The 27,658-nt window shown below is 35.1% G+C and overlaps 2 protein-coding genes across 2 annotated transcripts in view; one reads left to right on the top strand and one right to left on the bottom strand.

Moving 5' to 3' along the window:
* Positions 1–2,949: 2,949 nt before the first annotated feature.
* LOC116160462 lies at positions 2,950–4,557 on the bottom strand. The gene is made up of 4 exons (XM_031473656.1): positions 4,417–4,557; positions 4,020–4,281; positions 3,757–3,968; positions 2,950–3,699 (listed from the first exon to the last, which is right to left on the bottom strand). Exons 2-4 carry the CDS (start codon positions 4,275–4,277, stop codon positions 3,258–3,260), a joined length of 912 nt encoding a protein of 303 aa, XP_031329516.1. The 5' UTR covers positions 4,278–4,281; positions 4,417–4,557; the 3' UTR covers positions 2,950–3,257.
* Positions 4,558–23,919: 19,362 nt separating this feature from the next.
* The window catches only part of LOC116159304 (glutamate decarboxylase), a 38,714-nt gene continuing 34,975 nt past the window's right edge, over positions 23,920–27,658 (top strand). The window contains exon 1 of the mRNA XM_031472258.1: positions 23,920–24,236. Coding sequence (XP_031328118.1) covers positions 24,176–24,236 — 61 coding nt within the window. The 5' untranslated portion in view covers positions 23,920–24,175. The remainder of the gene's footprint in view (positions 24,237–27,658) is intronic.

Raw genomic sequence — 27,658 nt, forward strand, 5'->3', positions numbered from 1 at the left:
ATTCGAATACTTTCAAAGGTATTCGAATACTATAAAAAGTATTCGAATACTTGTCACTAAAATACATTAAAAATTTAAAATAGTATACTAGATAAAAGGCTTAATACTACTTAAAAAATCAAGTTATACTTTGTATGGGGTTAGCTTTTTTTATATTTCTCTTGTTTTAAAGGGAGTAAAAGCGTATTATTATTATAATTCTATTATTATATAGGAGGTACCTACCAGGACCTTTCTTATAGCAGTTATATCCTTAAGAATACGTGTACCAGTTTTCAAAGCGTCGTGCACATGATACGTACGCCTTTCTGAAATTAATCCTAGCGATTTTGGAACAGATCCATTTTTGACCATCCGTTTGTCCGTGTGCAAGATAGTTTGTTTAGAAACGTGCTATCGCTTTGAAAATTGGTACACATGGTCTTAAGGATATAAGAAAAATCCCTATTGTTTTTAAGTAGACTATCGAATCAAAAAGTTTCACTCCAAGATCGTTCGGTATTCAGTTGTATCGGATTTTTATATTTGATTTTGTGACAATGGAAACTTTCCCTAAACATTTCTAAATTGTTCTCAAATATTTGAATAACTTAAAAGTACTGCCTTTTTTTGAGGCCGGAAAAAAAATTGTCTGAGATCGACCGGGAAAAAACATTTTCTTATAGAATTTGGCCCGTAGAATCCATAATTTCAAACAGTTTGAAGATTGGGCTACTAGATCAAAAGTTACAGCCCTTTGAATTTTATTTCGAAATTGGTTTCTAGTCTATAACTTTTGATTGAGAAGTCTATCGAAAAAGTACGAATTGTTTTGGATTCTACGCACCAAAATTAATAAGAAAAAGTGTTTTCCCGAGAAATTTTGGTGCAGTCGATTTTTGGTAAAAAAGGAAGGTTATACACTGCCTTTTTTTGAGGCCCCAAAAAAAAATTGTCTCAGATCGACCCGGAAAAAAATTTTCTTATAGAATGTGGCCTGTAGAATCCATAATTTCAAACAGTTCCAAGATTGGGCTACTAGTTCAAAAGTTACAGCCCCTTGAATTTTCTTCGAAATTGGTTTCTAGTGCATAACTTTTGATTGAGAAGTCTAACCGAAAAAGCACGAATTGACTTGGATTCTACGCACCAAAATGAATAAGAAAAAGTGTTTTCCCTAGAAATTTTGCTGTAGTCGATTTTTGGTAAAATTGGAAGGTTATACACTGCCTTTTTTTGAGGCCTGAAGAAAAAATTGTCGCAGATCGACCCGGAAAAAAATTTCTTATAGAATGTGGCCTGTAGAATCCATAATTTCAAACAGTTCCAAGATTGGGCTACTAGTTCAAAACTTACAGCCCTTTGAATTTTCTTTCGAAATTGGTTTCTAGTCCATAACTTTTGATTGAGAAGTCTAATCGAAAAAGCTAAACTAAACAATCAAACCTAAACATAGTGGCAGTGCGAAATTCAGAGAATGCAAATGTTTATTAACAATTACTGCAGCAAATTAATAAGGATTACACAAAACTAATCATATTACAAAAGAATTGAACAGCATGCCATAATAAACCAGAATCCTGCGTCATTATAAACCTTTTCTAAGAACACCAAAGCTGATAATAGAATCGCATTATTGATTATTCACTATTTTGCACGCCTCCAGTGAGGTAGGTAAATTGATAAAAATGGTGATTCACAATACAATGTGTAACTGTTCTATGAATAACAGCGCTTGTGATTCATCAACTCAACTCAATTTTAAATTTTCCTGTTTACGTTTCATTTCAATCTAGTTCATTTTGACCAGTCTACCCTCACTTCTGACTTCTGTTTGGACTAGTTATAAGGGAATTGTCCTAGCTGGAGAAAACGTACCTACATCTTTGTGTCCCAAGGGGAGATATATCCGATGAAACCCGAGGGATCGTTTTTATGTTCCCGAACTGGGCATGAAAATAAAAGACTAGAGCAACAAATAGTTCCCCTACTATTGAACTCAGGTAATTAATTCAGTATAAAAATATTTATTTGGTTTTGTCGGAAAATTGCCCTCGGCAGCTGCGATAAGTTCGTCATTGTCCCTAAATTTTGTCCCCCTTAGTGATTTTTTTGGGGAATCAAAAATAGTCACTGGATGCTAGATCTTGACTATGGAGTGGATGTTCAATTTCTGCAAAGTCACAATCAGCTATAGGAGCTTTTGAATGTGTGGACTTGTGCACTGGTGGTTCAGGATCATAATTTATTTATTTTATTTATGTATGTATTCAATAGGGCGCCCTAGACGGCGGTCTTCGACCATGTTTTAACAATTTTGACCACTCGTAAAGAGTTGCCTTAGAGGAGCAACCATCCCCGTATACAACTTCAAGAATCATTTTTGGAGGTTTTCCTTGTTTTGCAAGGAATTTTATAGCATCTCGGTATTCAACTTGATTTATTTCGATATATACAACGAACAAATTTTAATCTGATCGTGTAACATATTAAAAAAAATTATAAAGTTTGATTTCTTTCGTACCTACTATTCCAATTTCAGATTTTAGAGTAGACTGCGTACTTGCAGTTGCACAACTTTAATAGGGTTTGGGAAGTCTTTTTGATGTATTCGAAATTGTTTCTGAAGTCTTCCTACCTTACCCACATTTTGGACAGTTAACGAGAGGCATGCTATTTCAATAGTTTTAAAGGGCTATACAATGACGAATGAATAGAATTATGTGGGTGGGGGCAGAAACCCAGCACCAGGGAGTCATCGAGAGGGGTCAGGAGGAGGATTTAAAAGAATATCTTAAACAATAGCGGATTTAGTGGTTTTAAAATATAGAGAAACAATTTATATATAAACAAATGTTTAAAATCAGAATTTTTATTTGGTCGTCACGACACTCCGCTACGCTTACTGATCACCTACTAGCAAAAGCCCTTTTTGTAAACTTAGACAGTCCGACGGCGCGGCGTGCTTGTGTTTGGTAAGCCGTCCCCCCTTTAACTTAAGCTAGATCATTCACCAGGGTGGTTTCCCAAGAACGAAGATCAAACCTAGAAGAGACAAATTACGCCGAGGACCAAATATCATCGCCAGAGAGCCGTAGTTGCGCCCAGCCGAAGATTCTAGCAGCATTTTCAATAGAAGCGAAGACTCGAAGATTTCCACGAGAAACCAGACCCCAAAAGTCTCGTCGGTCGATGCGAATTTCATTTCTTTATAAACAAAGTACATTTTCAAGCACACCTATTTTACTATAAAGGTTTAAACATAAGCATCTAAAAAATTATTCTGAGGACCTCCTCCAGTAGATGTAAGCAACAATTACGGCTGCTCCTATCCACAACCACCAACGTGATCCAGGCTCATGATATTCACTAGATGACCCTTCGGTGGGTGCATAAGAAGCAAAATTATCTCTAGTCAGGTAACTCCACGAATAGTCGTTTTGATAATCATATTCATAATTTTTGTAATTTGACTGTAAATTTTCTTTCAAACGGTCTTCGTAAGATGATGTATGAGCAAAATCATCTCTAGTCAGATATTTACACGAATCGTCGTATCGACAATCATATTCAAAGTCATCGTAATTTGACTGTGAATTTTTTGTCGAGCTGTCTTCATAAGATGAGGTAGTGGGTTGGGTTGACCTGCTATCTTCATTTGTTAGTGAAGTGGATGAAGAAAGTTGGGCAGTTGATACAACGGATCTGTCAGAGGGTGGCCTGTAACATACAACTTTGTGATTTAGTTTTCATTTGAAAAGCGATATTACGTCTTACCGATGGATTTGTCTATAAGCGATTAAATATTCCGGGTAACGATCGCTGTCCCTTTCACATGGAAGTTCGCTTAAAGTTTTTATTATAAGGATAAAGCCATTTGAGGGCAGGAGATGCTCTTCACTAAAACCCCCTCGTCGACTATCGCAATTATAGTGTAGAACGGAATGGAGTTTTGATTTATCTGTAATTGATAGGAAGACTCTGTTTACCTGCAAACATGTAACTATAAAAAATTACGCATCGGTGAGAGACATTCATACTGTTGGCTCACGTTTATTAATCAACGTCAACTGTTGTTTTCGAATATGGAACCTTCCATATGCAAATGGATGTTGTATCCTTTGAATTTTGTTGATTGTGACGTTACTAAAGGTATTGTGTACGATTTCGTCTATAGTTCGATATTCTTCTGTCGCCACATTAATACCCACTTTAATAAATAGTGTATCCTGGTATGGGTGACGCTGCCATTCTGAAGGAGTATAACGTAAAACAATGCCCAGCGGTGACGGGTCCATTTCTCTGAAGCGTAATCGTAATCAATCTTTATTTATCTATAAGTACTCGAAAAATTTGAATTAAAAAACTGCAATATTGCAATAGCAGCCCCTACACTTTGCAAGTTGGGTTTATGTAACAGAGAAAAGTTAAACTTACAGGGACGCCTAGCACAAGTTGGGACCTTAGGTGACATTTTTGAAAGTACCACACAATATTTTACCTAACATTACATTTCGTTTACAACGATTTTGTACTTTTATAAGACACATTAGAATTAGACAGATGAAATGCTTTAGTCTAAACAATAAAATAAATGTATGCTTAATTATTTAAATAACATAATTAACAAAATGCATGTTTCATATTAATTTACTTTCTACTTTTGGATGAAAAACTGCCCACAAAATCAACTCCATCAACAATAGGTACCGATTATTGATTACCTAAGACAAGAGAATATACTGCCAGAGTTCCAATTCGGATTTCGCTCCAAGTACTCTACTAGCAAGTAGCAATCAGCTTCTTCGAATCAAAAAAAGTATAGTTCAAGGCTTTGAAAGCAAGCAATATACTGCTGCAATATTTTTAGACGTCGCACAGGCATTCGACAAGGTTTGGCATGCGGGCTTATTACATAAAATGCTAGAACTTGAATTTCCAAACTACATCATCAACATTATATCTTCCTTTCTATGTGATAGAACGTACTCTACCAGAATCAATTCAACACTTTCAAACATCAAGAGTAGAGGTGTGCCACAGGGGCCTGTACTTGGCCCTTTACTCTTCAACATTTATACTTACGATATTCCTGTCCCAGTAAATTGTTCTCTTTCGATGGTTGCTGATGATACAACCATAGTAACACACAGTTCTGATTTGGATACAGCCATCGGGACTCTTCAACAAGCCGTAGATGAAATTAGTAGCTGGTATAACCGACGGAACCTACTACTCAACGAAACGAAATGTGTCACAAAAATCTTCCAATTAAGAAGGTACAGCAATCCAAGATGCATTCAAATCAATGGCAAGCAAATACCGTGGAATCGCAAGGATCAAGCTGTTAAATACCTTGGCGTACACTTGGACCACAGACTAACATGGGGAATACATATAAACCTAAAATTGAAAGACGCGCATCATAAATTAAGATTGCTATACCCTATACCAGGGGTCGGCAATCTGCGGCTCACGAGCCGCATGCGGCTCTTTTGATATAAAGTTGCGGCTCTCCGTATTTATCTAAAGAAATTACTTCATTTGTTCGAAATTCGCCTTTTTAATTAATCTTATTTGTTTACCAAATCAAAAGTACACTTGCAGCAAATAATTATCTAATTTGTGACACCTGTTTACCTTTACTTTCTTGTATTCTTTTGTTTTTTTGTTACAGCAGCCTACTCCGATGTATAAACACGTAATTAATTAATGAGTAGGTACTTTTGTGAAAAATATTGAATAACATAAAAACTGCGGGGTTTAAGCACAGGGCACCCCTTATAAACATTGAAGAGAACGCAAAAGACAATCGAATAGCGAAATAAAACAGTAGTAGTTCCATTTGAAAAAGAATAGTTATAGCAGTTTGAACAAATGGCATTGAAACAAGTAAAAATATGCAGGATGTTCTATTTAAAAAGATCAGTTATTTATTGACATCGTAAAAATGGGACACCCTGTACATGCAAAAATAATTTCTGTAGATCCGCAACGACCAATATTTTTTACCAGGTATCATCTATGTAGGAAAAACCGACGCATTGTTGCAAGTCCCTGTATATAGCCAAATACTATAATATTAAATCAAAATTTTTTTGTGGCTCTTTCAAAACTGGGAAATTTTATAAGTTGTAATTTTTGGCTCTTCTGTTTCAATAGATTGCTGACCCCTGCATACTAAATAAGAGCTCACCATTGAAAATCGAATGTGCGGTATTAATCTACAAATCAATCCCGAGATCAGTCCTGATGTATGCTTGTCCGATTTGGTGTACCGCATCAAACACTCACCTGCGTAAGTTGCAAACCTTCCAAAACAAGGTGTTAAGAATAAGGGCTGTAACTATTGAACTAGTAGCCCAATCTTGGAACTGTTTGAAATTATGGATTCTACAGGCCACATTCTATAAGAAAATTTATTTTCCGGGTCGATCTGAGACAATTTTTTTTCGCGCCTCAAAAAAGGCAGTGTATAAACTTCCTTTTTTACCAAAAATCGACCACACCAAAATTTCTCGGGAAAACACTTTTTCTTATTAATTTTGGTGCGTAGAATCCAAATCAATTCGTACTTTTTCGATCAGACTTCTCAATCAAAGGTTATAGACTAGAAACCAATTTCGAAAGAAAATTCAAAGGGCTGTAACTTTTGAACTAGTAGCCCAATCTTGGAACTGTTTGAAATTATGGATTCTACAGGCCACATTCTATAAGAAATTTTTTTTCCGGGTCGATCTGAGACAATTTTTTCTTCGAGCTTCAAAAATTAGGCAGTGTATAACCTTCCTTTTTTTACCATAAATCGACTACACCAAAAGTTCTCGGGAAAACACTTTTTCTTATTAATTTTGGTGCGTAGAATCTAAAACAATTCGTACTTTTACGATTAGACCTCTCAATAAAAAGTTATGGACAAAAAACAAATTTCGAAAAAAAATTCACAGGGCTGTAACTTTTGATCTAGTAGCCCAATCTTCAAACTGTTTGAAATTATGGATTCTACGGGCCAAATTCTATAAGAAAATGTTTTTTCCCGGTCGATCTCAGACAATTTTTTTTCCGTCCTCAAAAAAAGGCAGTACTTTTAAGTTATTCAAATATTTGAGAACAATTTAGAAATGTTGAGGGAAAGTTTCCATTGTCACAAAATCAAATATAAAACTCCGATACAACTGACTACCGAACGATCCTGGAATGAAACTTTTTGATTCGATAGTCTACGTAACTTAAAAACAATAGGGATCTTTCTTATATCCTTAAGACGATGTGTACCAATTTTCAAAGCGATCGCACGTTTCTAAATAAACTATCATGCACACGGACAAACGGATGGTCAAAAATGGATCCAAAATCGCTAGGATTAATTTTAGAAAGGCGTACGTATCATGTGCACGACGCTTTGAAAACTGGTACACGTATTCTTAAGGATATAACTGGTATAAGAAAGGTCCTGGTAGGTACCTCCTATATAATAATATAATAATAATACGCTTTTACTCCCCTTAAATTTGTATATAACAATAGAAATATAAAAAAAGCTAATCCCATACAAAGTATAACTTTGATTTTTTAAGTAGTATTAAGACTTTTATCTAGTATACTATTTTATATTTTTAATGTATTTGAGTGACAAGTATTCGAATACCTTTGATAGTATTTGAATACTTATTTTTTAAAGTATTTGAATACTTTTCAATGTATCTGTATCTAGTATTCGCTTGTGCTGGACGTAAAAGTATTTAGTATTCAAATACTTTTTGAAAGTATTCTGCCCAGCTCTGATCCCGGGTTCCTTTTCAGGCCCTCAACGTCCACCGCTGGATCGGTGTTGTTTTGTTTGTCTGCCTGATTCGTATTAGTCCTGCACTTAAATCAAATTAACAGAAGAAATACTGGTTTATTCTAGTCAATACCAAAATAAAATTGTCTCCAAAATTGTATAGCTTATTCCCACACGTACAAAAATACTCCCCAATATTCAAAATTATTAAAATAAACTTGACTCAAAAGTCCTATCAAATTCATACCCAATGAAAACTGTCCCAATCTAACAATGATCGCATAAAAATTACAGAAAGGAATACACACAAGTCTCCCAACATAATACGACAACGCTCAATAATTGTTTCGATAAAAAAAACACAAGCGCAATTATCAGAAAACGAAAAATGTTATCTGTGGTAGGTGTTCAGCCTAAGGAGCTCTCCATATCACCTAAGACAAATCAAAAGAGAAAGGAAATCCAAGCATCTAACCTGCGTATCTAGTGTCTCAGTGATTATGGTCTAAGATTGGTTGAAATTGATAAAACGTCAAATTTCAACCAATCATATGTCTTAATCCATTGCGTTAATCTAAACGAGGTTTAAACTGCCTTTGTGCAACCCGCCCTAAATAATGACTGCCTGAGAGGCCAACTATGATCTCTACTTGTATTCTACGATTCAATATCGGATACGATAATTAACTCGTACACTATTTCAGAAGGAAGGCAATGTACACCAAATCTTTTTAACGCGATAAAAAAAATCGGTCATTAATCGATCGGGTAACACTAATGAATGGCAAACAACAATAACGTTAGTAGTTCCAATCGCGATTCAAGTATTTAACCCTTTAAGGGGCGCTTGACAAGACTGAAGAAAAGGAACGTATCCCCTGGCCAGTTAAATGTTTTGGTTAAATCTTGTTGTTCTAATTCTTATGTAATCCCCAAGCATCCATCTGGCCGCTGAGTTGAAATCAAGGATGGCTTACAAGATGATCGTTATCTCGCTGATAAGAACGAAAAGGCGGTACTAATTTCAGCGGAGGGGTGACCGAAAGTCGAAGTCACAAAACTACGGATGAATCGTGAAAGATAGAAAAGCCTCGTATTTAATAAATATTCTGGAATCAACACGCCATTAGCTGCGTTTGATCAGCAGCGTGTCGAACGAAAAGTTAACGCAAGAAGAAGGAATAGAAGTTTCCCATCCCTGCGCGAGACCACGTAGCATACAATAAACGGGGAAATCGTGGTGTAGTTACCAACAATTTAAAACAAAAACTATTCTTTGACACATTTTGTAGCATCCTGTGTGTCAATAAAATGTTTCTGTAAGAAATAATAAAAATCTTACGGGTTTGGGAGAAAACCTCCAAATGCCAGTAATAAAAGAAGCACAAGAAGCCTTATATTAACATTATGAAACAGTAACATTACAAATGGTATCATTAAACAACATGAAAAGTTTTCCTAAAATAGTTATTGTCGTACACAACAGTTGGGAACGTTAAACAATTTTATAAATAACCCAAATACTATATTCTAACACTTAGGTACTTTATCAAACTGTAGCTATAAGTTATTTTAAAGCCATTTTCGTCTTGCTAATCAAAAAGCTTCGTTATCTGCTCCTATACTCACACATAGTTAATCAAAATATTGACTTTAAGTAGGAAACATTAAATAGTAATAGACAAAAACATTCCATTTAAAACAGTATAGTACGTCACATTATGTACATTTTTATTAAACATTTTGGTGGGAGGGTGATATGATCATTCTATATAATAGACGAATGAGTACAATTAAAATGATACCTAAATCATAATGGAGCAAGAAGCGTACTACACAAACGTTGCGACTACTCTTGTTTTATATGTACAATTTTCGGAAGACGCGATTTCGTTCTCATACTTTTCTAGCTCTAGGTATTTTAGAATTAAGCAGGTACTTGTATTTAAAACATTCATTTTTCAAAGTGTAGCTAAATAAACACTTATGTATCACATTCAGAAGCAACTTGTTACACACAATTTTCACACAGTTTTATTTCTTTTCTTGCAACCCTTGAGTGGTTCTTCTTTGTTGAGAATGCGTATGGTATACATTTATGAGGAGTGCAAGTTCCCAAACTGGCATCGCGACGCGTCTCTCTTAAACGTATTTGAGTACTGAATAGACTTCTTGCGGGATGAAATATCTTGATAAGCTCACCGCCCAGTTGTTAGGGGTAGACGCGTCGCCTCCGTCGCGACGTCACAATTGGTTAAAGGCTGGGGTGGTTGTTATGGGAAACGGGAATTTGGAAATTAAGCGACGCCTACAAATACAAACAAGGAAGTATTGACATCCTGGAATGTTTTCAGATAGAAATTTAATTTTCCCTGAAAACTTGGGAGTGGTTTGCCCTTTTTTTTATTCCCTTACTGCGCGCAGCGGAACGTAAAGTGCTTACAAACGTATTTTCAAAAATAAAACGCATATAAAATTGCAGAATTTTGTAATCAGAGTCATAAAAAGTTAAAACTTTTTCATTTCAGCGATGCCACTCTTCCAAAACTCGCAACTCGGTGTGAAAATTGATAAAAGTTAGTTTTTCGTAATAAAGTTTAATTGATAGCAGCAGTTTTTGGAAGTACTTTCAGCTGGTGTCATAGTCTTAATATGTTACAAGTATTAATCTGATTAATGAAAACAAAGTTGTCATTTGCAGACATTTTTACAGCGCGTTAATATACAATTTTTTACTACATTTGGCATTAGGTACAAATTAAACTTTGTAAACGCTAAGAGCAACCCGTGAGGGTGGTATGAAGCTAGTGAATCGTAAAAAATTACAAAAAGTGGTGAGTGCGAAAACTAATCGAATGTGCGAAAATGTGAATAGCGTTTCATGAGGAGAAGTTCTGCAAATTTTCAATGACCGGCGCTTAGCCATTTCATCCAATCTTTCTTCCCATTCGCAGATGAGGATTAACCTATACAACCGGGCATGTGCAACCTGTTTTTTCAAGGGGACAAAATAAAATTTTTCATATGCGCCACGGGCCACAGTTGAAAATCTAAATAAAAAATATGTTTAAAGAAATTCATAATTATCTATTTCTTTTGGTCTTGACCTATTTTTTGCTTTCGTAAAAATCAGTGAAAAAATAACAATAAGTGCTCCTGAAAATTGACACGATTTTGCATATACAAAATTTACCAGACGTGAATAATAATTCCCCATATTCAGCTTGTATCCAAATTTTCATTTATTGCTAATGTATGGCTTAAAAATGTTACTTAATCCCAAAACACGTGTCGTTTTATTGCCCCACTCGGTATATATCGCGGCGAAAATTCTGGAAAATACCTTCAAAGAGACTGTCAAACGTCTTGAATGCTTCGGCTCGGTCCACTAGATGCTTCACGTGTAACTAACCATATTAATTAAAAATTCGAATTTTTAATGTAACTTGACGGGTCCTATGAAGTATTAACTATGAATTATGTTAGCGGGCCGGACAAAACTTATCGGTGGGCCGGATCAGGCCTGCGGCTCTAGGTTGCCCATACCTGCTATACACGAAACGCCAGAATGTACTGTATGGGTAAAAAAAAGCGTGACTGAACGATCTGGATACAAAACCATGCTGCTTCTTTTTGGATCACAAAGTTTAGATTGAATCATTAAATAATAGTATATTGTTTACCAAGGACGAGACGTGAGTTTTCTCTGACTAGTCTTAAGTTTTACGTACGAGTAAACACTAAATTTTTTTATTAGTATGCCGAATTTTTTTGTATATAAACGGCTAGTCAACACAGGCATAGAAATCAAAAGAGGCAGAGAAGTGGAAAGGAGACAGAGAAGTAAAAGTTCTCTGCCTGTTTTCCGCTTCTCTGCCCCTAGCAACGAAACGATACTTCGCTGTTTGAATATGATCAGCGAAGCGAAATGTCACATTTGACGTACTTACGTATAAAACAAAATAAAGTGCAAGATGGTGCTATTAAAGTGACGAGACGAGGAATGCAGGCGCAAGGTGTTTCGTCCAAACTTACAAACTCTGCTGTAGCTGATTGTTGCTTCAAAGAAATTGAACATCCGCCTCATAGTGGAGATCTAGTACCCTCTGTGACTATTTTTGTTCCCTACTCTCAAAAAGACGCTAAGGGGGACAAAATTTAGGGACAATGACAGCTGTTGAGTGCCATTTTGCGGAAAACCTAAATGAATATTCTTATACTGGATTAAAGATGTTATTGAAACGGTGTTATAGCTGTATCAAGAGCAGGGAGCAGGGGAAGTGTACTGAAAAATAAAACGTTATTGCTGTAGTCCTTTGTTTTCATGCGTAGTCCGGTAATATAAAAACGACCCCTCGTGTCTGATTACACTAATGATATTGACCTATGTAGCGCCCTTCCTAGCCATAGCAAATTTTTTATATTCACACTTGCCTCTATTCCTAGTAAGGGACCAAGTTATTCAGTTCATTTACTACGGGAATTAGAGTAGCGATTGTCTAGTTTTTTTACATGTAGCTATTTTAGTAGGGTTTAAGTTTAAATCTAATTTAATTTGATTTTTAGTAGGCTGTGGTTAAGGTTTTTTTTTAAGATTTAGTACACAAGTTCTGATACATTTGATCGCTTTCCAATAATTACCTATCCTATAATTGCAATTTAATTCTATTGGACTATCGCATTATAACTATTGTTATTAAAAACATGTACATGGGGTGTCGCCAGGGGTGTCGCTCTCTTGTAAACGAATGCTATAAAATTTAGTTGCGACTACGCCCAATCAAAAAGCGTTAACGAATTTTCCTAGGCCTTCTAGTTTGGTTGCAAGCAAAATCCTAAACGCCCATGTAGTTACATTCAGGGACACCTTGTATACTGAAGTTGCTAAAGACTGCTAACTTTACTCTAAAGGTCAGTTTACTCCAAATTTCGAAAATCTCAACCTCAATAGTTGAATCAAGCAACGAAGATATTTGGGAATCGCTCGTGTGGATATACTCGTATTAAGGACATAGTCAATGTTTCTCCTGTAACACCTGAAATATTGAATAATGATGGAAATTTTGAGTACATTCCCTTTCAGATCTTCAAGGTAAATTCCGGAGCAGATGTGATAAATTGTTCCCCATTGGAAAACTCACTTTTTGAGCATATTGTTAGGAACCATTGTTGAATTAGTTGATCATATCAAAAGATAAAAGCCATTGGAATTTGGATATTTTGCAGTTGTAAAGGTGTTTAGCGAAATATATTAGGATTAGGTGGTTGGTGGAATACAGAATCCTGGTATTCTAGTATGAGTCTGAGATTTTGGAAACGGAGGAGCGGTGGTCAAAGGAAATATAGGATTTATCATGAAATCAATCATGGTGACAATTTAATTCATTAATATGAGTTAGATTTAATACCAAATACCATTTAAACACAATATTGGGCTACCTCAAACTTGATAAATTAGAAAATAGAGTAGGATTCACTATTGGGCAATATTAATTACAATAAATATTTTGTAGAAACTAGAACAACAATTCAACAATTACACACACTGTTGACTGGATTAGATTTGTAATTGACAGGGTGCAAATATTAAGCAAATGTAATATTTTTGTATATAAACTGTACAGAATTTTGAAGTAAATACTATTGATGTAATTATCCTCGTAATTATGTAAAAGTCATTAATCGTTATTACTTGGGTTCCAATAATCAGTTTGGCGTACCGGTTTAAGGCTCGGACTCAAAACCTCACAGGTCGTAAATTCGAACGAGCCCACAACTTGCTAGTTTTTAGTGGTACAGAATATATGCTGACTACCATCCTTCGGAGGGCATATGGAAAACTGGCGATCCCGGTCGTCTTACCACCACTGTCGTTTGGCCACGCACGCGTCTGTTGATGCGATCTGAAAAATCTGTAACTCGGGAGTACCACCCATACGATAAATAAAATAAAGAAATAACAGGCACAAAAATCTACACGGTGAGGCCGCTTTGCACTCAGTTGGTCTAGTTAATCTGTAATAAAATTGAACGTGAGCAAAGGAATTTTAAGTCTACAAACTAGGTGCATGAGAAGACTCTGTATCCGGTTATTTACTATATTTTTACACCACCCCCCTCCCCAACTCCCAACTTTTATCTCAAGTGTAGAAAAAATAAGTTCAATATAGAATTGTTCGGACACAGATTTTTCAAATTTGGTACTTTATCTATACAGGTTGTCCCTACATTGAAAATTGTAAATGGAACACCCTGTATTTTATTCGATTTTTAGATTCTACGTTGAATTCTAAGACAAATCCATAGAAACTAGATGTATAATATTTTTTACCATTTTCGAGGTAAAGGCTGTTGCATTTTGAAAGAGTCCAAATTTGAGACTTTGTATCTTGATAAATATATCAAATTGAGATTGCTCTATAGTTTCAGTCTGAGCAGAAAGACGCGAAAATCACATTTTAAAATAATTACAAAAATGTAGTTGGCCACACGAGAATCAATATGTTATTACTGTCAAACGGTATCATTAATTATTTTTTTTCACTACTAGCGTCTGATGACATGATTATTAACCTTTTTTCCACTTGTAAAGTAGGCTTAATAATAATAATAATAATAAATGTCTTTATTTTGATTCATTTTTGATATACATAATTACTGCAAAATAAAGAGGCGAAGTTCAGCACACGCAGGTGCTGCTCTTCCACTTAACCTCAGCGAGACCGTTCGGCGTTAAGTGAATAGGTGGAATGGATGTTTTTTGTTTTTAATTAACCTGAATACATATAACATTCAACACATACAATATACTACACACAATATACGTTCTTAGTTATAGTAGGCTCTAGTTCTACCTGTACTCTACATGTTAACAGCTGTTCTCGAGGAGGTTGGAGATGATCGCTTTACGGAAGGATTGTAAACCAAGCAATCCTTCCGTAAAGCGATCGTCTTTCTCGGCGGTTGTTCCAAGTGGTTAATAATGTGGGCATTATTAACTAGTAGTCAATGATGAGAACTGTCACGCTGTCACTTTTAGAAAACACTACCCGAAATTTCGCTCAATAAACGTTTAGACAAGTTCTCTAAAATGAAGAATTGCCACCATCCGCTATTTCCAAAGAAATTATATACCTAAAATTATCACATTTTGAAAAAATTCGAACGAAATTACTCTTTGAAAATATCTCAATGACAGAACAAAATACGGCCTGTTTGACTTGTACTTCTACGTACTTGATTGACATGTTAAATTAATAAACAAAAAATTCTGTCCAACCGTTCACTTTCATCAATATAATATGTTAATTTGGAGGACTTCAAGTACTAGTAATGAAAAATATAGTATATATACCAAGGCAGAGAAGTCTATTATTGCCTTCGCACCTTACAACCCTCGGCGCAAGCGCCTCGAGATGTAATCTTGGTGCTCAGGCAATAATACTGTACTTCTCTCTACCTTGATACATAATGTACTATTTTATTCAACTAATAATATGGTCTACACCTAACACCATGGCTGGCCAACCCAAATCATTTTCAGGAAAAAATTCATTCAATTTATGTCATATTTATACTTATTATATGTATATTACGTTTAGAAAACTTAATACAAAAATGCAATCTCAAACATCAATAGGCAATTTTTACTATTTTGCGCAAAATTTGAAATAATACTACCAAATTTGAAAAATTATGCTTAAATGTGCTATACATTTTTATACATTGTATGCAATACTTTAGAATAAGGTGACGTTCAAACGTTGGAGCAATTAAATGGGTGTACTATTCGTATCATTCGTGACTTGGTTTAAACTAAAAATCCTAATCTCCTCGTTTCATGTTTAGAAAATCATCCATTGAGACCGTTCTATTTCTTAATCTTAATTTTGTCGAGCTGAAGATGGATTTTTAGTTGAAACTAGTCGTATGTATAAAATGTCTAAAAACCCCTTTTTGAGTGAAGAGTGAATCGATACAATTTTGACGTTTTCCACATTATCAAAGTTTTCATTTCTTCATATTGGAAAAGAAACTTCATAACTTAATGTAATGACTAATGAAAAAGATAATTTTTATGAACGAAACAGAATTAAACACCACTCTAAGTTACTCTGTAGGTATGACCAAAATAAATACCTATGGCTTGGAACTTAAATGAAGCCTGCTCCAAACACGTTCTTAATGGATCAAGCGGAAAGTGTAATTAATTATATCGCAATAGAACTTGGGCATTTACTGGAATCTTGAAGCGGGCTGTTGGCACTGTAAATTCGACTGCTTTACTATTAATATGAAGGAGGAGAAATCCTAATTTCCCTCCCATATTTCATTCCTCTCTGCGATTCCACAATTGCGACATTCAGTTTTGACGTTTTAGGTTTTATAAACCCTTTTAGAATTGACAATTTTTTAACTGACAACGTTCTTCAGAGCAGAAAAATGTACAATTAAATGTGAAATTAGCGCCCTTAAACAACAGGCTTAAACGATTAACATGGCAAACGATTTAATAAGTGTCATCACACCGACAAATATATCATGTTCCCCTCAAATATCATAAATTTAAGTCAACTCCAGAGAGCATCGAGATGCACCCCACGCACACAACTGTATGTCGCATGTCAGTACCAGACCGACGGCCATTTGCTGCATGGTTACACATTTAAGTAAGCCTAACTGGGGTGAACCTTCCGATTTCATTTTTATTTACTTACATAACACTTTTCTTCGTTTCCTGATGTGACTCACGTGCACGTCGTCGTTTCTCCTTCATAGACGAATAAGAGATGCTGCGGATGTTTCGGAATGGAATCTGTTTAAATTGCAAATCGATGTAAATTAATACCTACCAATAACCAGTGTTATTATATCTGCGGTCTCAAAGCTGGCGGTTGGAAAACATTAAAGCGGTGTTTTCCCGGGAAATGTAAAGCTCGAACGATCGCTTATGACGTCACGGGAAGAAATAGTGGCAAAACGGAAGCGGAGGCAATGATGCGATGCGATTGGTGGTTTGAAATTTTCTACAATTTACTACAAATCACTTGTACGAGCAGTGCTTACTTTTTTATGTTCGGTTGCAATCTACGTGTTGCGTTGAAAGTTTATTTGGTGGCGGTAAACCCCAGCTAAAGGCACGCCAAAATTATCCAGCCTAGTTTTTGTTGTTTGAATTTCGTTTAAATATTGATTACGGCGTGGAAGCTGCCATTGGTGGTGGATTCGTATGGACCAACACGCAGGCGTCTTATATTTCTAATCGAATTAAGCTTCCCTTAATATTAGCAAAATTATGTAAATTTTATAACTTGAAGGTCTTGGACCTTGGTACTGTTTCAAAGTTGGGGAGGGTAAGCCATTTTTAAAGTTTCGTAAGTCTAAAAAGATGTTGAAGCGTGGCTTCCTTGAAAAGATATATTTCATTTTGAAACTCGAAACTAAATTCAACTTAGGGTTTTTCAGCGAGATAAAGCGCGATTTATAGCTGTCACTTCCGATGTTCTAAATTAAATTACGTCTTCTTTTATACAGAACTTTTCAGCATACAGCGCAATTAAAGTTATCCAGAGACTGGCAAAACAGCTCTGACCAAGCACTCCAATGTAAAGAGTGGCCGGTGGACAAATAATGCATATTAATAACACAAAATATTTTAATTAAACAAATCCGCCATATATCGAAAAACATTCTAATAAAATGCTGCCTGTGGAGAAAGTGAAGAACAATGATACACAAATCATAAGAGCCGTTGTAACCTGGAAGAGGGTCTTATTTTTGTCGTTTTTCCATATATTATGATTAATAGAGAGGTAATAGGATAGGCTACTCGAATCGGTCCTTGGGCTATCTCATACAAAGGAATGCCATACACCATTTCTAATGATTTTAATTGTAAATATTGTGTCCTTTAAAAATGGCATAGATTTAATTTAATTTAATGATGTAATACGGGAATAACCCCAAAAGCACAAACATATTTCGGTGTGCAGTTACAAAGAATTCAAAAAATAAAAATTGGGAAATAAAATGGAAGAACTCAAATAACTTGTTAAGTAAAATAAAATAAAGTGCCATACAAGACCATGGGTAAACAGGTACAGCTTGAGCAAAAAAGAAGAAGTAGTGTATACGAGAATACGTATTGGGTATACCAATATCACACACCTTCATATGTTGGGCAGGTGTGAAATTAAAAATTGTAGTCGATGCAGTGAGCCATACACAGTGCAGCACATTCTTTTGGGTTGTCCTGAATATGAGAATGAACGGAAAAGCACGGATTGCCCCAAAACTTGAAAGAAGTGCTTCATGACTATCAGAACAGTATTCAACGACTGATTTCATTTTTAAAGAGTATTGATATATTCAATCAGATTTAAGTTAGAAGGAGGTACATGACAAGGCGAAAGACCAAAAGCAGTCGAAGCCTTTATCACTGAAAAAAAACTACATTGTAAACTAAATTTTAAATTAAGATTACAAGTTGAGCTAATAAATGGTAGTTTACATATATAATATCTCAAAATGCCAAAATCTGTACAAAAATAATAATTTTAAAATGATAAAAACGATAATGCATTATGCGGGTCACTCTGTAATTGGACGCATGCCTGTGGAGGGCCCAAAACAAGAGAGGGATAATAAAATAAAATAAAATAAAATAATTCAATAATCAAATACATGTACAGATCATCTCCGAAAAATACAAATACACAAGTACAATTTATAATCACTTAACGAGGACAAAGAAAAATAAAATAAACCTTAGGGAATTACTTAGATTAGGTAAAAGTTTACATCCTTTTCTGTTAAATAGTGCTGTGTGCCTCTTTTTTGAACTTTATTAGAGAGAATCGAAAAAAACACAAATTTGGAACGGAATTCCCCGAACTCATAAGCCGTTCGACTGGTCCATTGTATAAATATTTGTGCTTGTATGTTCGAAATACTTACTATTGTATTCCATACTTTGGAAAACGTGATGTAAGTTTCAACACAAATTCTTGGAATGCAAGCGATAAAGTACGCATAGCAAAGATTTTATTTTTCTTATTTTGAACATTACAGGATTTTTTTATTTTTAAATCCGACTTCTTTGGATTTTTCGGACCCTTGGGCTGCTATGGATGCTCTGCATTATTCTGATTACCTATTTGGCTTTACCTGTTTCTTCGGTGTCATCAGTTTCTCCGGATAGTTTTGTTTTGTTTCTTTTTTATGCTGTTTTAATTATCTGTAATTTTTTTCAATAGCTTCACTTCATAAGATTATTTTGAAAGAGCCGGGGCGAGAAGTGGCAACACTGAGGCTTCCATGCGTCTAACGTGGATGAGACTCTCACGTATCTCTTGGAAACACACCTTCCAGGGTCTGGGGACTACGTAACTTCGAAACCACCAAAACCGGGTACAAGGCCGATCGACTGAAGTGAGTAGTGCCCGAGTGGTTATCGCTGGATCACTGACATGGGTGATCAACTCTTCTTTATAGGGTAGGTATATCCCCGAAAGCTGGAGAAAACTAAGTTCGCTGGACCTAGCCGGCCCCCACCGTGAATCGATTTAAGAATAGTTGAATTTATAAGCTATTTAGGAGCTTTTGATATCACAAGCTTAAAATTTTAGAGCTCGTTATAATCACTAGGAATCGAACATTTCTTATGAGGTGGCCGAGTCCACTTGGATTCAGCTCCCCCCCCCCCCTCCCCCTAATCATGTAGGTATAATCAAGTAATATCGATTTTTGAGCGCCACTTTTAAAAGAGCAAATAGATATAATCGTTGGGGCGACGGCCAGTTCCACTTTCGTGGATTTAATTTAAACAAGTAATTTCGATCAGCGAGGGGGGGGGCTGAATCCAAGTACACTCGGCCACCCCATAAGGAATGTTCCATTCCTAGTGATTAAAGTGAGCTCTAAAATTTTAAACTTGCGATTTGAAAAGTTCCTAAATAGCTCATAAATTGGATACCATTCTTAAATTGATTCACAATGATGGTAGAGGCTAGGTCCAGCGGGTTAGAAAACCCAGAAAAAACCCAGAATTGGGTACCTACCTAAGCCGAGTCGTATCAAACACCACACGACGAAGCGGCGGAAAAGCTGGCGGATTAAACCATTAGCAAAGAGTATTATGGTTACTATTTGCCATTAGTCATGACAGAAGAATTTGGAAACCCGAGAATAATACAATCCAAACCACATTTAGTTGTGGATAAAGATAAACAAGTTAAAAAAGTAGTCGAACGATTTACATAAAACGCATTTCCACTTGCATTCATTTCGCATTTGCAAGATGCAACAATCGTAAACGGACGACAACCAACAATACAAAAGTGTAAAATTAGGGAACATGTCAAAATGGTTTTTTGGTTTTTTTTAGCAATAAACGCAAAAAAATTCCTTTCTTGGTGCAAGCCTCGACACCATAACGAACCAAATAGCGAAAAAATAGAACAATAGCTCTTAAGATAAAGAACGGACGGACGGACGGATGGAGGGAAAGACGGACGGACAAAGTGGCCATAATAGCACATTTTTTTGGTGGAAATGCGCTAAAAAGAAACAAACCTGAGCTAAACTAAAGTCGAATTTAGTGATTCGTAATATTTTATCGTGCACTTTTCATCTTGTGCAATTAATGCTTTTTTTTAGAATAACAAAAAAAAATTTCAAAACCTACTCGTGGGTGTTGCCCCATAACACAACTGTAAATGAAGAGTAATGGGAAAACCATTAGCAGTAGCTATTAATTGGCGAAAACCTAAAGATTCTAGGGGGCCCAGGGGCCGAGATCTCGATGGAACAGACAGACGACGGAAAATCGAACACATAAGCGTTAACTCAACTTCGTTCTTTACTAGTTGTATTGCCATCCGCCCTTTAATCTCAATTGATGACAGCTCTTCCTATGTCTAAGAATATGTGTACCAAATTTGGTTCCAATTGATTTAGGCCATTTAGCAGGAAATGAGAATACAAACGGGCTGACTGACAGACCATCAGACTCCCATCATAGAGATATTGTTTGATTCGGATTTCTGCTGCTTCAAAACGTGTATTACCGTCAAAAAAGTGGGGAGTCATTTTTTACCCAAATGCAATACCTCCCTTACTAACGTGTTGGTGATAAAAATGATAAGTTGTTGATAATATACCGATATTAAAATATTTTAGAAAGCAATTTTAAAGTGCTTTCCAATGAGTATTCTATTTTGTTTCTCCCATTTTTAGTCATCTACTGTCAGAAACCCTGATACAGCTTCTTTCCACAATTTGTTTGCAATGAACTTAAAAATCTGGTAGAGGAAATCGTTATTTACATAAAAGTCAGGTAAATGACAATGGCGCATTACTGGCGAGGATAAATTGAACTTCATTGATTTAATTTCCGAGTCAAGTATGAAGTAGTATAATTTTACTGAGGAGTTTTGTATTAAATTTTACACGAAATCGTCCTTTTTAATATAAAATTTCAATTTTCATATAGAACTTTTGATTAATGCGACGGTAAAGCGATATAGTGCAAGGAAAGTAATCAGATTATTTAATTATTTGTACAACTAGATTTTTTCACATATTTTTTTCTAAAACTACAATCAAAATTGAAAAATTACCGTATGCAATTATGAAGTTTGACACACAGCAATCTAGATACAAGTATGTTTTAATTTTAAATGTCATCATTAAGATTAATGCAATTGTTTTTTACTATCCTCACTAGAGAGGAAAATTACATTTTTTTCACCTTTTTTAGAGACGAAAGTGGTTGTTTCTACCACTACCACTGTCATGGAATTAGTTATTTACATTATTAGTGCGGGAACAGTTATTTTGAGGATGAGCGCGAAGTTTGGCGGCGCGAGTGCGCAACGCGCACGAGCGACGCATCTCGCGCGAATCAAGCAAATACTGTTCACGCACGTAACATGTATTCTATTTTTTGCACGGATTAGTTAAATCGAATTTATATAAATTCAAATCCTTTTCGCGAGATTTTTGCGACATTATAATTCTATTGAAAAAATCAAGTCCTCTATGCCGATAAAGTAGAAATTTAAAATGTCAATTTATTGTTAAAAACTTCTGGTTTAAGCTTATTTTTGCCCGTGTACTACAGGGAATGATGTAAAGTGTATTTATATTTTCTCTTTTACTCTTCCATCATGCTACTTATTAGTTTATGATCCGCACTAAATAGATAATTTCGTTGAATTTTTAGGCACTAGTGCGCGAAAGTAGATAGTCAATTGTAAAATTGACGTTCCCGACGTTCGTGTTTGATTGGGAAAACGCGATTTAGAACGAAGGAGTGCAAAATAGTTATTTACATAAAAGTCCGGAAAATGACACATTACTGGCGAGGAAATATTGAAGTACGACTCCCCTGGGGACGAGTACTTTAATTTCCGAGCCCGAGTCAGAGTTTTGTATTAAATTTGACCCCAAATCGTATTTGAGTATAACATTTCAATTTTTATATAGAACTTTTGATTAATGTCAATCTGTTAATGATGACAGGAGTCATTATAGACGTTTAGCAATGTCACAGGTGCGGCCGATAAAGTGACGATGCGGCCGGTAAAGTGACAGGCTCTGTCTCTGTCATGGAAACTAAAATTTCCTATTTAAGCGAGCTCTAAAATGTTAAGCTTGGGATATGAAAAGCTCCTAAATAACTCCTAAATCGGATACCATTCTTAAATTGATTCACAATAGTTGGGGTACTAGGTCCAGCGGGATAATTTCCTAACAGAAAGTAGGCATGACGAATTCGGGTAAATTATGTTGCTAAACAGTATGTTTATCGAAAAGATTAAATGTACCGGAAATATGTAAGGAACAGTGCAATAACAAATCGGTGGTCATTTTTGGATTTTGGAACGTAGAAAAATGAAGAAAATGTTAACAGCTTTCATTTAGTGCCAGAAAGAACCAGACGAGTTTTGTATTAAATTTTACACGAATTCGTCCTTTTTAATATAAAATTTCAAAATTTTGATATAGAACTTTTGATTAATGTCAATCTGTCAGTGATGACATTATACATTACGAATCTGATAAATGCGGCCGGAAAAGTGACAGATGCGACCGGTAAAGTGATATAGTGCAGGGAAAGTAATCAGATATACCTATTAGTTATTTCATTATTTCTATACTACAGCTTTACACATAATTTTTTCAGAAACTACAATCAACATTGAAAAATTACCTATTTTTAATTTTAAATTTCATCATTAAGATTAATGTAGCAATTGTTTTTTACTTTCCTCACTGGAATGAGGAAAATTACTTTTTTAGAGACGAAAGTAGTTGTTTTAGAAGTAGTTTCAGAAAAATGTACCTATTACCAGTTACCACAGACATAGTATAATGTTGTCTGTGTCTTTGCACAAAACAGCAATAAAGCCATGCCCAAAACTGCCCAAGTGTCCACACCTTTACCTTTATTCCATAATTACAATGACAATGTTAGGTAACAGCTTTCATTTAGTGTATAAGAAAGAACTAAAAAAAGGAACCTTCATTGTAATTTGCCCAGCTCCTAGACGTCACGACTGATATTCAAAATCCCCACCTTTACAAGTTAGTCTTTTCTGATAAACAAAACCACAAAAACACCAAAAAAAAGTTATGTAACACGTAATGAAAGCATTTTGTCATTCGTTTGAATTGGTGTAATCTGGTTTCGTCATTGTCAAAAAATCACTTTCTACATAGGTATGACTATTATATCTAGATACTTCCAGTAAAAAAATGGTTAAACTGCACTTTTTAAAACAAACCTTTTAGGTGAAATCGGAAATAAGTGCACTTAACAAACGCACTTGATAACAAAACATTGCAGAAAATTATACTTTCATAAACTACCGGCGTTGTAATGAGTGCAAATTTTAACGTTTTTACTTACTGTTTAGTTAAAAAATCAAGGTTTAACCGTGCTCTGTTGCATGCTTTTATCACAAAAAGTGGCTTATGTAAACATGTAATGAGATGAATTATACCTATGCTTTTTCAATACACCAATTTAACAGCAATTTTATGTTCATGGAAAATCCCATACGCAGGAAAATTTATCGAAGATGAATCGGAAAGTAATTGTACAGTTTTAATCTCGTCGCCTCTACAAATTTAAAATTCCCATAGTCTGCTGGTCGACGCCGACGTCTCGACAATTTTTCAATTTTTACTCCGGAAAGCTGTTCCTTCTTTTCCGACAACTTTAAACACATCAACCCTTATTTCCAGCCGGAAAATTGGAAAAGCTCCTCCCTCGTATCAGCCTCCTACGGTTTGACGTCACTTTGCGCGCGCAAATATTAAATTGGGTCACCTATTTGTGACCTTTACATCGAGATTTTCGTGAAAACTTAGACCGCGAACAGCTTCCAGAAGCTCCAGCATCCCGCCATGGCTGTAAATACATCCAACTACAAACTTAGTGCATCTATTGCTAATCTCAAATATACAGGTAAGTTATTTTATACATATGCCATTTTAAGGCACTTGTGCGTTTTTCATGAATAAAATAAAGCTCTCGGGAGTTAGTTGATTGTTTGGCGTTCGGGCGTTTAATACAATGGATTCCTGAAATGCGCTCACAAAGGCTTCTACTATTTGACTTAAAAGAATGAAATATTTCTGAAAATCTACAAATTAGAAATTGGGCCGTATGTTAATTACTTGGGCATGCGCTCTTTGCATCCCTAGAATGGATCAATTTTCGAAAATAATGTTTTGTTGACGGCCATTTTGTCATTCCGCTGTAAACAATTCCCAAACAGTAAACCAATTATATCTACCTTGCCCATTATTAACGTTTCGATAATGTTCAAGATGTATAGGTCTTCGTGTCACATTTAACGATTTCTACCTGGCTACCTGATTTGAAACATTTATGGATAGAGATTTGAACATTCAAAGTCATTCAATTACTCAATAATGACAATTCGACGATTTATATTATGATTACATGGGAAAAGGGACACGGGATCAACCTTTTGTACAATGATATTGATTTATATACTCGTAGTTTAACCCAAAGTATTTGTATGTCATCCATCATTTAGAATGTACTCATATACTAAAACACTCATCTTCTCAGATGAACAATATGTCTAATAGTTCCTAATCAATAATAATTAGTGGAAGACATTCTGTCCCAAATATCACATATTGACTTTGTTATGCGATTAGTCATAACATAACTAACCTAATTTGTAATACAGTATAGTACGTACCCATAGGAGCATTTGAAAACGAACCACAATTTTTATACAAAAAAACAAAAAGGGACAGATACCTATACCTTTGTTACCTTTGCTTACCCATTATCCTTGCTCGCAGCTATCATCCACTTAAAGGATGTAATTTGCGCACTATTCTAGAGGCCATGATATTACAAAAATTGCTAATCAGCACCTCATTTCTAAAAAAAATAGTAATGTTTGATGTGCCCAGAATAGTGGTACAGTTCTAAATAGGTTTTAATAAAAGTTTCCGTGTTTGGCCTCAGCAATCAAGGTCGTAGAAAAGAGTCCAAAATAAGCTATTGCCAAAATTTAATTTTTATACTATGATTCTAGGTAGACCCATAATAGTTCTACAACTTTAGATAATTTTCAGAAAAAAACCATTTTCATTTACATCTAAAATCGACTTGCGACGCCAACTCCGTGCTGCACATTAATTGCAACAATTCATTTCAAAAGTGTGTATTATAAATGATATATAAGTTATAACCAGAGATCCATTAATTTACGTGAAATAGTCAGAATTTTTAAAAATGAGGTAGATACCTTTAGAAAAATGCATTTTGACTTAGCGTAAAATAAAGTTATCTTGATAACAACTTATTTCATGCTGTTCTTGTAGATAGGGTGTAAACTCGTCCGAAAATGTAGATTAGTCATCCTTTCCATGTCCATTATTGTAAGACCCTAGACAATACTGGATTTCTTTTAGTTTCATTAGCGATGTCTTTGGCACTAATGGTTTTCTCTTCTGTGTTGTTCGGCGTCATAACTTCTTCCGAATTCTGGTACCTTCATCTTCTGCGGTAGCATAACTTGGCAGATCGGCATTTTAAATCCTGAAACATACCTTAATTCGTAGTCATAGGAAGGTAACTTAAGCGTCCGTCTGAGCATTATTTAGATAAACCACCAAATCGCCCAATGAAAAGTACTGAAAGGTCACGCAAAACTTCAGCACTAACACTGAAAACAAAAATTAACTATACAACATATTGATGGAATTCTCCAATTCGCGCACCGCCAGTAGTTCTTCAGCGGATGATAGTGTACAATTGGAACACCATTTACTTCATCAAGAGTTTTTTTTGCCAGGAAGAGTAGAAGAGTTGCAGAACGATGGTCAAAGTTGTACTACCACCAGACACCCTCCTAACGTAGGGATAGCCGTGGTTTGATTTCGTGAGTGTTATGCTCAATTTGATGGAACAAGGATCTGCCTGTTCTTGAGTCTCCCGAGCCCTATAAACCTCCACGTTTACTTACCTACTAATGACACAAACAGTTAAAATGACCTCCATATGAAAAAAACAAAGATGATGATGGTTAACCGGCGACGAAACGTCAGACTTAAAATTTAAACTAGCATCTTGTAGAGGGAAAAAGTGGCCATAAGAAACTTCGGTAAAAAACATATTAGTATGTCTTTCCTATACAACTTAGTACATAATAATATCGACTGCTCATCGCTGTTAGCTGTACTAAGATTTTCTGTGCCTCCCTTCAACTTCAGACACGGGACTGTGTTTAAGTTGACAAAATATCGAACGAATATTATGTTCAACTCCTCAAATTAATAAGTTGTGTTATTATTATAATAGTATTTGTAACTCTGTTGACCTTTTTAACACTAGTATTAAATATTTTACAATTCATCTTATTCATCAATGAAAGTATTCAATTTTTAAGACTTCTGTTTACTTATGTTCATTTAGTTATTATTATTATCGAATAATCTACTGCAATTATCTTTGTTATTTGGTTGATATCATATTTTGTTTAAAGCATGTTATATTTCTTTCTATCCTCTAGTGAATGTACATTGCAACTTAACATTGTCCCTTATTGGTTAATCTGTTGGTGACAATAAATATTATTTAACAAAATAAAAACGATTTTGCAAAATTTCGTTTTTTTTTTCAGGATATCTCCGAAAGTAGTGGGAATTTTTTCAGATTCAAAACGGCATTTTGTTAAACATCAAAATATGCAACCCTGCCAAATTTAAACTACCTACCTTAACCTATCTCTGACAGTTTCCGAGATTCCCATGGTGGCCCTCGAATTTGAATCAGCATGTATTCCAAAAACGTTATTCTTCAAAACATTTTTAGTGAGTTATTTTCAAGTTTAATTTAATTATGAAACTGTGCTCGCACGAATTGCTCAGTTCCTGGTAACTATTATTTGACTAAAATATGCGAATAAAATAGAAAAATTCAACATAGTTTTTAACACTATTTTTGGTTTTGAAAGACTTAACATTGTTTGCTACTAAGAAAAACATTTTTTTAGGATTTAAAATGAATAAATCCATGTAGTTTGGTGCCAATTTTGAAAGTGTTTACAGGTGGTTACTTTATGTCGGAAATTGGTTTTTGAGCTTCTCCATTTGGTGAATTTGATGAAGGAATAGAGAGGCTTCGTCTAGTTTTCTTGTTACAGTCTACTTTGAAAAAATCTTTTTCAAAATCTGAGTTAAAATTCCTGGGTTACTTTGCCTAACTTGCAAGTAAACTGTTTGAGAGATCAAAAAATGGTTGCCAGTCTCTCTTTTTATTAATATATGAAGCTCTTTAAAATCTGATGTTTGAATAAAAAATTAATTTTTATTCAATGCTACAAAAAAACGGTTTTTTAT

This window comes from Photinus pyralis, unplaced genomic scaffold (genome assembly GCF_008802855.1).
Source record: "Photinus pyralis isolate 1611_PpyrPB1 unplaced genomic scaffold, Ppyr1.3 Ppyr1.4_LG1, whole genome shotgun sequence".
NCBI classification, from domain to species: Eukaryota; Metazoa; Arthropoda; class Insecta; order Coleoptera; family Lampyridae; genus Photinus; species Photinus pyralis.